Source organism: Melopsittacus undulatus, chromosome 9, assembly GCF_012275295.1.
Source record: "Melopsittacus undulatus isolate bMelUnd1 chromosome 9, bMelUnd1.mat.Z, whole genome shotgun sequence".
NCBI lineage: Eukaryota > Metazoa > Chordata > Aves > Psittaciformes > Psittaculidae > Melopsittacus > Melopsittacus undulatus.
The window spans coordinates 18200676-18213496 of record NC_047535.1 but is presented as its reverse complement, the minus strand read 5'-3'; the positions used below and the strand labels follow the sequence as shown (position 1 = coordinate 18213496).

At 34.5% G+C, this 12821-nt stretch overlaps 1 protein-coding gene across 1 annotated transcript in view; it reads left to right on the top strand.

Moving 5' to 3' along the window:
• The window catches only part of MINDY2 (MINDY lysine 48 deubiquitinase 2), a 27946-nt gene extending 15125 nt beyond the window's left edge, over positions 1-12821 (top strand). The window contains exons 7-9 of the mRNA XM_005145942.3: positions 7873-8046; positions 9079-9252; positions 10670-12821. Of these exons, the coding sequence (XP_005145999.2) occupies positions 7873-8046; positions 9079-9252; positions 10670-10789 (468 nt within the window). The 3' untranslated portion in view covers positions 10790-12821. The remainder of the gene's footprint in view (positions 1-7872; positions 8047-9078; positions 9253-10669) is intronic.

The window sequence follows — 12821 nt, the reverse complement described above, 5'->3', positions numbered from 1 at the left end:
ACTCCTCCTCTGAATTTTAACTGTAAGAACTAAATCCTAAAAAATACTGAATTCAAATGTTCGAAGAATTGTATTATTTATTAGTTGTGCATTTTAAGCTTTACCGATTCTCAGACAGTATGGCTTTAATCTTGTCCCTTTTGAAAAGTCTTAGACTGCTGAAATGCTAAGTTTTGGAATTTGGAGCCATTATTCTTGTGTTTCATAGTCATTATGGTGACCTCGTGCAGCTAGTGTTGAATTTTCACGTTATCTACAGGCTTTTAGTTTCTGAGGCTGCCATTTTTAAATGTTCGTTTTCCTTTGGACTTCTGGTGAGTAGTAAATTACAGAATTTGAGATATGAAGAGACTTTTAATAAAGATGTAAAATCTTTATTTCTAAAAGTCAGCAGTAACCTTTCTGTCTGTTTCTAACCTACCTAGCTATTTGCAATAAATACATGATTTCATATTAAGAGATTCAGAAATAGTCTAGGCTTTTAGCCAAGGTTAGCTATGCAGAAACTATTGGACCTCTCAGATACATATATGAAATCAAAATGTATCATTGTCACAGAATTGATACTTTTCAGCTGCTTTACTCTGCCCTTTTACTAGGTTTAATGCTAGCTCTGCAGATTTTTAATGGAGTTTCCTTTATGTCACAGTTTTAGCAGTATTCAGCAGTAGCTGGACTATGGTGAGAAGTCCATCAATTATGAAAACTGAAGACCCAACATATACCAGAGAAAATGGATGGTGTAGAACTTTTAGGGCAAGAACTATGCAATATGTTTGCCTATCTAGTACTGCCTTTCCCTCTTACACCTCCATACAAATGTATGGAAACAGACAAAAGAAACCATTACAAAGTTAAATGGAAGGGAATCAATACCTATAATAAAAGCTATGTGCACATAATAAAACTTGTGTGGTTTTAGAGACATTGACAGTTTGAATAATTAGCAAAATATAGTAGTAGTGTTAGTAGTAGTAAAAATACATAATTAAAATCCCTTAGGTACATTAGGCCATTTAAGTGTCATTCTAATGAAACTGAAACTTTTATTTGGAAACTCTCATGTACAGCTGATACAGTGACTTGTGAGATACTTCTGAAGTTCAGCATTTTCATTTTTTTCAGGCTGATATTTTAGTGAAAAGGCTTGGATTTCAGTATGTTAGGTTTCAAAGGAAGTAGAATGTAGGTTGATCTTAACTGCAATTATTGGAGGAAATTAAAAGAAAAAAACAAGCCAAACCACATCAGTGATCTTTTTCAAAGGAAACATAGAAGCCTCTTACAGGTTTTTTTTAAGTGCTTATGTTTTCTGGACTCTGCTTTAGAATTGAAGAGTCTGTGTAATTTTAGGAAAGAAAATACCTGGTGCTATTGAAATAATTCAAAGAGCAAAATTCATAAATCAGAGACATTTTCAAGCTCAACATAACAGTTCTAATTGAACAGATGAACCAGAATAGCCTTAATTCTGCTCTTTATTGGTGCCATGAAACAATTGTATGATTGTGACTGAGCCATTTTTAATATTTGTGGTGCTTGGCTGAACAGATTACTTTTTTTAAAGTTGTATTAAAGTCCCATTCACATCCCATCTGGTGAGCTTGTTTTAGAGACAATAGATATTTTCTGGTTTTAAGTCTCTGACATATGCATTTTACCTGTTGTTCCTTAGGGAGGGATAATCTTGTGGATATTTTAGAGCAGAAATGGGAGAGGTGGAGACTGGTAACATCCTTTGTGCATATAATTTGAGCTTTCTGTTTTTGAAGTATTTATTACAAAGAGTTTGCAGTATTTATTGACACATGGTATACATTTAAAAATGCAAGATTTACTAAAACTGACAACACTACCCAGTTCTTCTGAGTTTACAGTGGCTTTCCACTGCCAGATCAAAGGATTTTTACCTTGCTTTTGAATTGCTTATTTTAGAGGGCTATTTTACTCAAATGAGAGCTACTTGGATGTGTGAGTAAACAGCGCAGTATTCTGAATTCTTGTGTCTTTGGTTTGAAATTTCTTTCACAGGCTGCTGTTACAGGATGTTGCATAGTGACAAGAACTCCTTGGAAACAATTGGGGTACTAGTTGCCCAACTTCTATGATTTATTAGGCTGGTTAATCTACTCATGCTTCCTTTGTGTCCAGTGTGTATTGATTTTTTTGGTTTTGCATGGATAGTAAAGGAATTTGTAAGGAAAGGAATTGGAGTGACTCCTCATAAATGTGGCTTTTTAATTGTTACTAAATTAACAATAATAAAATAGGTGGTTGAGGTTTTTCACTCTTAAGTACTTCTGGCAAGATCAGAAATAGAATGGTTATGAACATAGAGCAACATGAATTCCTGGTGTACAGTAAGAAGGTATCAGTGCTTTATATATTGTAGGCAAACGCTTATTAACAGTCTCTGCTAGCAGGTATTTTAAAAGGCATTTCCACATGAGTTACAGGTATAACAATACTTCAGGCTTTGAGCTGGACAATGATAGATGAAAAGTATTAGAAAACTTAAAAATAAGAGTATTTGGTTTATGAGCAAGAGAAAAAATCAAAGGAAGAAAATTGGTTTTAGTTCACTGTCACTGTGTTTGAAACCTGTTGTTACTGTTTTGAAGCATTCCAGTTTAATATATGAACACTTCTAAAAGGTTAATCTTCAGCCAGGTAACCTGTGCCATATTTATGAATCTATTTTTATGAATTTCTGACTCTGGGAATAAGAGTTAAATGGAAGGGTCTCATTCAGAAATATTTTTTGTTTTAGTTACGGCTTTCACATCAAAATAATGGAAGCTTGATGAGTAAAGTAGCAATAGTAGAATAATGGTGACAGTGAGCTTTTTCAGATATTACTAGGAAAAGTTTTGAAGTAATCTTCCTCTAAAGACTTGAGTGTTGTGTTGGTATTTCTTTTAACTGCTGAGTTGATACTGCAATGTAATTGTGAAGACTCACAGATTGCATTTCAGAATAGTCCATCAGTTAGATTCAGTTTGTTTACTCAGGTTGTATTACTTAATGTGGTCTTGAATAATAAATATTTTACTAGTCCTCTTCTGAAAATTGAATTAAATTTGCATAATACAATATTTTGTCATTTCTGTTTTGGGCAAAGTCTGAGTATTAGGATCGTGTTTATGCCTATGGAAAAAGTATGTAATATTTTCAAAATTATCACCTACAAAAGAAAAGCAAATACGGCAATACTGTACTAGACATCTGCTGAAGTATGGTGAGTGTTAGTTAATAATGGCAGTTCAGTTATGACATTCTTCATCTCCATCTTTCAGTACTATTTGTCCATTTGTCTGAGTAGTCATTTATTCTACTTCCTGTCCCTTTAATTGCATATTAATAGACTTGGCTCATGTGATTATACAGTAATGATTTTCAGCTCTTAAAGATGTGATTCTTTTTTTTTTTTGCCTTTGCTTTTCATTACACAGATAATAAATACATCAAATGATAATTCCCTAGATCAAGGAAAAACAGGACTGTAAAGAGGGGATCAGTTTGGTAAGAGTATCTTAGTTCAGTTGGAATGTTTTTCCCACTGGTGTGACTGTAATACAATCTACTTTCTTTACTGAAAAGTGACAAGATACTTACCTGTTTGGATTTTTAACTATGCGTGTTGCAGTTATGTTTTCTGGTTTATAAATATCGGGATTCTATTGCAGAACTTAGTACATACTTTTAATCAAAAACAAAGTATATTTCATAGCAATAATTGCACTTTTTCTTTTGGTATTTAAGATGATGTCTGAGTTTGGCATAATAGGGGTAATGTATATAACTTCTTAAAAACATGTTTAAATGTTTTTCCATTTCTTAGTAAGTGTGCAGGTTTTATTTCTCAGGATTGCTCTGTTGAATCAAATGGTGCTTACCTTTTTGAAAAAATCATACTTTTCTCTAACAGTTAAAACATTCAGATAGATTAGAATATCTCAAGAAAGCACTCGTTCACATTGATGTAAAATATATGTGACCCCTTAATAAGAACCAAGGGGTCTGATCGAGAAATCCAAGAGAACATTTTCATAGCTTTTAAAATGTAAGGCTTTAAATGTTTGTCTTTACTGTAAAAGCTATTGGTCAAATGTTTAGTTTTCCTTTTCAGTTTTCTAAACTGCTGGAAACTTCGTAATTGGCTTCAGAACAAGTACTGTGAAAGCATTAGTTATTTACTCTGGTCATGGAATTAAGCCAGGAAAGGAGGTCTTGTGGGCTTCAGGTGATGTTACTGGTTACATCTGTTTGCATTTCAGAGTAGTTTTCTGTGCAAACTGGAGACTAAGAGATTGTTCTTCAGGACAGTAGTATTGCTTTTATCATTCCTTAGCTTTATTTCAAGCTTTTTATATGTGAAACTATAAAATTTGGGCATTGGTCTACAACATCTAGCTATTGAGTCTTAGGATAAATAATTATTTGTAACTTCATTGTAGGTACGGATTACATTAACAGTTACGCACTTAAGACTTTATTTTATTATTTTATTCCCCATTGAGAGCAGGTATTAGTTTCTATTACTACTAATATTACGTGCTAGTACTTTTGGGGGCAGCGTTAACCCATGATATTGTATTAATTAAAAAGCCCCACATTTAAAAATAAACCTTAACGATAAGCTGGTAGTACTTTAGGAATGGCCAGTTAAGATTTTATGAAGGTAAAAACACATTTATTTTGTAAAGTATGATGTTGTTCTTTGCAGTGTGTATTTGAAAAGCATATATATGTACATTTGTTAGCCTAATTGCATGAACTTAGTGTGCTGATCATCCTGTTTCAGCTTTAACCATAACTAGAAAGTAAATGCAGAATCAGCATCATGATCAAATAAGTAGAAAACACATTCTGATTTTCACCTATTTTAAAGCCTAAATTCTTACTTCAGTGTAAATGAATGTTTCAACACTGGATAATTCTTACTGATTCTGTCACTGTGTGCCCTCTTACACTTTTCCTTCTTGTGTGTTGCACTGAGTGGAGCTGAAGTGCAGAAACTGGTAAACTGCAAATGTCATGTAGAACTATAGGACACATCCAGTTGGAAATTCCAGTGTTACATTGTACTGGTTGTATATCAGTGTCTCTTACCAGAGAGGCTGATCTGTTAAGTGCTGAAGAATGGTGGCTGGTTCCTGGCACCAGCCATATAATTACTTAGTGCAGCTCAAATTTAGAGGCAATGTGAAGGTCGTATGATAAGAAGTTGAAGGTTGTATCATAAAAAGCTTTTCATAGATCACAAAATCCCCTCATGGAATTTCACTGTGTCAGTGAAGTTGGTCTGTGAGCCTTTAGAAAATTGGAAAATAACATGATTGGCATTAAAACAGTGTCTATGAAAAGTCTGTACCTATGTCCTTTATTTGCTTGTTTCAAGTAGAGGGAACAAAACATTTAAGTTTTAGCAAGACTGATATCTGCAGAGATGATGCCTAGTACAAAAATAGCTCACTCATATTTTGTATATGAAGCTAAAAGTTGTCCAGTTATTACCAAAATTATGTGAGTATTAGCAGTGTTGCGAGAGTCCTTGGGAATCTGTTTGGGTTTTTGGGGGCAATTATACTAATACGAAGTAGAGATCAGAGTGATTGATAAACGAACAAAAGGGGAAAGATGACTTTGGATCTCTGACCTGTGCTTCCCCATTGTTCTTTCATTCCAATAAAGTTAAAAGAACCCAGTCTCTCACAAGTACTAGGGAGGCTGGGTTTGTTAGTTTGCTAAGTTTTGTTAAAGTGAAGTAGCATATTTTTAAGCTATGCAATTGGTACTGGAATTAGGGTGGTATTGTTTAGGTAACATAGTGATGCGTAATGAAGTTTATTGCCTTTCATCAGGGAGCTGTGTTAAAATCTTTATTTACTCTTAAGATGACATTTTAAAAATCAGTGTCCATGTGTAGTTCTGCTGAGGAAGTCTTAAAACCCAAGTAAGAATATGAATTTTATTTAAGATTGAAACATTTCTCTTTCAAACAGCTGCTAGTTTTAAAATGTCTTTGAATGACAGATACCAGATTCTAATCCCATAGAACTAATTATATACTTTAATCTTTGTTGTGGAAAGTTCATAATCTAATAGTTGGGAGATTATGAAAGCATTAATATTTGTCTATTTCAGTATTCTTAGTAAGCTACACTGAGCTGTTTAAAAAGTAATTCAAAATATATGGCATAATAGAAGAAAACTTGACAGCCCTCAACCCCCCTTTTTTTTTTTTTTTTTTTTTTTAGTTTTAGGTTTTGTTAGAGTCAATGTACTGGACAAAATGAAATTGAAAAGGTTCAAATACACTTACCTTAAAGATTCTGTGATTTATTTTTTTACATTTTTTAAAGACTTCTTTAAAGATTTATATTTAAGTTGTTGTGAAAAAGGTATTTTGTATGAATTGGAGATGATGTGAAATTACTTACTTTTATTTTCTTTGTGTGGTTTTTAAGCATCAGAAGTAGCAATCAGTTTTTAGGTAGGTTTCCAAGGGAAAGATAATCCCTTAGATCATGTTACGTGATCAGACTTACTGCTGACAGTTACATTTATGTCTGTAAGCCCACCTGTGCTGTGATAACTGCCATTCCAAAGCTTGAAGATATAACAGTGTCCTTTGTGGGTTTTTTACTTGTTCTCTTTGGCCTTTTGTATAAGCACATCTTGTGATACTAGGTAATATTAGAACAATTGCTGCATATGAATCTTCAAAGAATATTTTTGTCATATGACCTACCAGCCATAGAAGGGATGGCTGTAACTTAGTAGGACTGGAAAGATTTTATTTGGATTTCAGTGTATCCTATAGACAGTCTTCTAATGACTTGAGAGAAATCTATGAACTAGTCCTATACTTGCTGAGTAGGGGTGATGTTTTCATTTTTTGCTCGTCAGCCTATGAAATCATTAGAACAGGAACTGCCTTGTGTGTGTCTGTGGTATATGGTTGTTAGCGTAAATAACATTCTTGCTTTGCAGTATAATTCTAAAAATATTATAAATAGGGGAAGATTAGAATCTAATTTAAATTGAAATTTAAACATGGATTTCTGTGCTGCTTTGCTGTCCCTCAAACTTGCAGCTCCATCTCGTTTTACTTGAGATCCACTTCTGTAATTTCCCATTTATTTTCAGCCCCTCTCCCGTTCCTTCAGACTAAACTTGCATTTCGTCCTCCTTGTACCTTGGCTTCTGGACTTGCTAGCATTGTCTCTTTCACTCCCAGACCAGCCCATTTTATAATTTCAGAGTTTAAATCAAGAAATTTGACCTTGTGGAACTATAAAAAGGCCAACATCCAACAAAAGCAGTTACTGGTGACAAGAGATAGCAAGAATTTTAAATTTAGGGTTTTTTTCAATTGAAATAAACTTCATTCTGTTAAACCCCATTATAAAACATGAAGTCTGAGATGCGGTTGTTTTGAGTTTGAATTATTTGGAAAGATCACCTTTGTCTCCAGATCTTGCCTTTGGAATTTAGTCTGATTTGTCTTTGTGGGACTTGTAATGTAAATTTTAAGTCTTGAGGCATACTTCTCAATTGCATTTACAGGGAGATATCAGAGGTATATATTCATGCTTTATATAAATTTTTAACAAATGTGAACTTTTATTGATAGTGCAAAATTACAAGATGGAATCCAGAAACTGTGTGTTAATTTAGCAATGAATGGCAGTATCTGGTGGTTTAGTGCTCTATACTGATTCATTTGTGTTTTAATCTTGCTAAAAAATCTAAATGAATGTTTTATTGGAATGCAGCAGTTGTGTTAGCTGAGCATTTCTGCTAACTCTAACAGACTGCAAAAAATAACATCCTAGTTTTACAGGTTTTCTTTATTCTTCTGCATAGGGCCAGCTTTACCTGCTGGTGACAGATCAGGGCTTTCTCACAGAAGAGAAAGTTGTTTGGGAAAGCTTGCACAATGTGGATGGTGATGGAAATTTCTGTGATTCTGAATTCCACCTGCGGCCTCCATCAGACCCTGAAACTGTCTACAGAGGGCAGCAGGATCAAATAGATCAAGTACTGTATTTCTGCTTTTCTATTGTACTTCTCTTTTTGCTTGTGACTATGTATAACAGTATGTATTTTTAGTCGTGTACTTGTGCATATATAGGACTATAAAAAATTCTTTAGCTACTTAGGTTGGCGATCTCACATGTGCTACTTTGAAGTATTAACATGACTTCAAGGGAAGAAGAGTAGGGCCATCTGTGAATAGTTTGGAAAATCTGATTTTAATCTCTTAGAATCTCCTTCTGCAAAGAACTTAAGTGAAATGTCACATCTGCCTTGTATATGGAAACGGAAACAGCACTGAGAAACTTCTCCCTGTAACACATTCATTTCAGGTCATTAATATTGTCATAACTGAACTTTGGCTTCTGATGCCCACTTTACTGACTGTAGGACAAAAATCATAGCGGATCATGTGTGATGGTGGTCATTTGTTTTTTTTAACTACATAGAATTAGTGCCTAAGATGGAATTCATTTGTACTATATAAACATATAGCAAGAAGAAGCTCCTGGGAAACCTGACATTTTGAATAAGCAAAAGAAGTTTATTTTTATAGTAACAACCATTAATGTTTTTTAAATACTGGGGAAAAATGAATAAACAGATAGTTTTTAAAATTAAAGCAGTGCATCTCTTGCAGAATAGAGTCTGACAGAGGTAACAGTAATAAAATCTTCTACCTAGAACTCATATGAGCTGACACTGTCTTTTGCTGCTGTCCAGGTAATGGAATTCAGAACCTGATAGAGATTTTATTTATCAAAAATACATATATACAAAACATAGCTCTTGTGTTTTGTATGCTATGACATAGGCACTGTGAAAGGAAAAATGTAAAGTAGCTGTTTTCAGCCTTTCTGCAGGTGACGTTATGGATTTGTTCTCAAATACCTCTTTTCCATGAGGTAAATCTATTTGAAGATGAGGCTGTAAGGAAAGTGAGGTATTGTGTAAATACACATGCTGAAAAATTCACTGATGTGACTTGACTCTTGTCTATGTGAAAGAGCATTAATAAACAAGTTTACTGTTTAGGATTACCTGATGGCATTGTCTCTACAACAAGAGCAGCAAAATCAAGAGATTAACTGGGAACAGATCCCAGAAGGAATCAGCGATCTAGAGCTAGCAAAGAAGCTCCAAGAAGAGGAGGACAGGAGAGCTTCTCAGTACTATCAGGAACAAGAACAAGCAGCTGCTCAGGTCCAGGTAAGAAAGCATTATTACAGACTATGATAATGAATTTTACCGAGTGTTAAGTTACATACACACATCTACATTTGTAACTCTTTTGCACTGGTAAGTCTACTTACATTCTGTATGGCAAGTGACAAGATGAATATAGGAATCTTAAGAAATATGCTGTAAATGTTGGAGTGTGCATGTAGATATGGCAGTTGCTCCCACTTAAATGCTAAAAAGCAAGCTTAACCAAAGTTAGCGTTTCATTCATATGGTTTAAGTTGGAATAATGGGATGAGCTAATAGGTAAGGTTACAAAGATTGTATTAGCCAATATTTGTTACTTGCAAAATAGCATTCAAACAAGAGCTTTCTGATAGTAGTCAAAGTTTGGTCTTTATTTTGTCTTGCAGAAGTTTGTTGCTGTACGTTTTTAGGCATTTCACTCTGATACATGATTTTATTCAGTCCTGTTTCAAATTAGGAAATTTATAGCTTCTCCCTGTGCAAATTCTGTCCCATCCCTATGAGCAGTTGCATTGCATGGTTGGAAAATGTGATTCATGCACATTAATATACAAAATTACCATGTAACTAAATCTTGTGTGCAAGAGGCAGTGTTTAAGTTGGTGTTCTGGATTCGGGGAGTTCTTAACCACCGAAGACTTTTAAAACTACTTTTATTCACAAATAGGTGAAAAATCTGTGAAGGCTCAGTCTTTGATGGCCTAAAGTATCAAAACCTTTAATTGATATTAAGCATGAAGAAAGAATTTTGGCAAATAAAAGTCTTATTTCCACTGCATGTTGCTTTAATAAATCATCAGTAGCTATTTCTAAGACACAGATTCGCTACTGCTGGTTGCACAAAGGTAGAACTGAAGAATCTACTTAATGTCACATAACAACATGCACTCATTTGCAGCTGTGAATGGATAGCACCTAGAATAGATGATGAATTAACAAAGCTTATGTTGTCTTTGTATAACAGCTCCCTTGCCAAGTTCTTAATTAGTTTCTAGTCACAGAAAGCTGCTGCTTTGCTGTATCTAGCTATCAAAACCAACACTTTTAACTCCGCAACTTCTGAAATGTGGATTATACTCTTACAAAAGAAACTAGGAAAAAAATCCAGTGTGGTAAAATAGAAGTGTCAGAAAATGCTGGAAGCCACATCTTAGTATTGAAACAACTGATCTGAATATGTGGATACAATGGAAAGGACATACAGGACTTGAAATATATTTTCATTTTCAGCTGACTTAATTTCTTAGAAATACTAAGTTTTGGCAGTTCTGGAGTGTTCACACATGAAAGACCCTACTGAATTCTGCTGGTTCACATAATAGTTAAACCTTTTGTTTGTGAACTTAACCATAGAGCAATACTTCAGATTTCATTTACAGTGATGTTTGTTTTGTTCACTTTATCTTTTTTTACATAGCAGGTACAAGGTGCTGCTTCTCCAGCAAGTGGAAGACAATCTGGGAGTAATGAACGCAAACGAAAAGAGCCTCGAGAGAAAGAGAGAGAAAAAGAGAAGAATAGCTGTGTTCTCTTGTAAGAGAAAATGGATTTAGTCTGGAGCCAAGTGCATGTCCTCAGAAGCAAAAACAAGGAATAAAAAGGAAGACAAACCTGTTACATGCCGCCTGTGCCTGATTACCCCATGGATTTTGTTCATGTTTCAAGAGAGGATGGCTGACTTTGTTACAATCATACAGACTTTCTTCAAAGTCATGGCGTGTGCTGCTCAAGATGGAATTCCAAATCACAGTTGGATGTGGCTGTGCTTTGAATTAGTCATAAGAAATACTGCACCTTGTAGCTGAACACACAAATCTTGGCAGTTTTGTGTCATAGTGACATCCATTACTCATTACATCAGTTAGTAAGCTATTTTATCTTCTACTCTGAACAAAGGAGGTAATTTGTTTTGTGTAAGACTTTTTCCTGAAGTCTTTACACTAGCACAATAGAGTTCTGTGTTACTTACATGGTATGAAACTATTAGGCTGGGTATAGTCTTCATGAAACAGGAGCCTGAATAACAGCTGGGCACTGCCTCCTCAGTGTGTCCAGATTTCCTTGTTTCTGGATCTGGTATGTTCACTTTTTTGAACCCAGATTTATACTGTGTTATTGCTATCATTGCACCTCCTGGCCAGCTTTCTTGCCCCAAGAATATGTGACCTGATAGGCATCACACAAAAAATTATCATAGAGAATGGGGCATTTATTTATAAGCAAGATGAATAGTGTTTGCTTTTCTTGCAATTACAAACTGGGTATGGCAACTCAGATGTTATCAGGGTTAAACAAGTAATTTTATAGGTAACTTCTTTTTTCCTTTAGTATTTTTTCTCTTGTAGGTAAACTGGACCAGATAAGTTCTTATTTATTGACCTCTCTATATGATAGGTGAATGATGAGAAGTGACTAAGGTCTATAATAATCATTATTCTATGTAAGAATGCAGAGTTAAAATAACTATCTGCCTTTTTTCCAGAAGTACCTTGAACTTTAACATGATGCTAACATGTCCACTTGTATATTTAAGCAAGTGTACTGTAGATAAAACCACACTTTTGTTTTATAAATCATGTATCCTTAAAAAGCACACTTCTGAAGGGTGGTGAGAAGCGAGGCTGTTCTCTGAGACTGGGAAGGTGGTCAAGTGTAATATTTTGTTTTTAAATCACTAATTTAGAATTTTTAGAAAGCAGATTTTTCTAATTTATGGGAACCAAATAAACATGTTGCGTCTTGTAATATTTATAGAATGCAGGAACAGAACCCTTGCTGAATTTTGAGGGAACTGCAGATCTTCCTCCACTTTTAAGTCAATAACAGTTACCTTCCTGCTGAACCTTTTTGATAAAGATTTCTATTTAGCAATTTATAGATACTTTTGGAAAAGGCTGCTTCTCCTGGACAAGATACATATTTGCGCTCTAAGCCTGGGTAAGTGCTTTAGTATCCAATAATCTGGGAAAGCGAAGGCAGACATCCCTGGCTTCAGGTGTTTGGAGAATGTCTGAGGGAGAGTGTGTCTAAACACTCCACCAGTACATCCACCAGTAAGAAGCTGCTGTTACAAACCTAGAATGAAAATTAGATGGATAGAGGAAGAATGTCTTACTAACTAAAGCGCCAGTTTGTATCGCTTTTTTCTTTCATGCCTCTTTTGGTTTTCCCACTTTTGCTACAATTTTCCTTTTATAATAATGAAGTAATGAACAGTAGGAGGTCTCTAATACACAAACTGTAAATTTAAAAATTTATTATCTAGAAAAGTCATGGCCAGAAAAGTAATCTTAATGCTTAATGTATGCAGATAATTTTCTCTGTCAAAGGAAAGGTGGACATCTTTTTTCCTTTGCAGCAGCCTAACTTCTTCAAACAAATTAATGTGATGGAGGATCACCAACATAATGACTTACCTACTTTAAGCAGATCAGAAAATATACCAGTAGTGTCAATAACAAAGACTCTAAGCCAGAATGTTGTTTAAAAACATTCTGTTACTAAGATTTTTCCAAATTTGTGTATTTACGTTTATTTATTGACCTTGAAAAATAAATATGTCGTGCTAA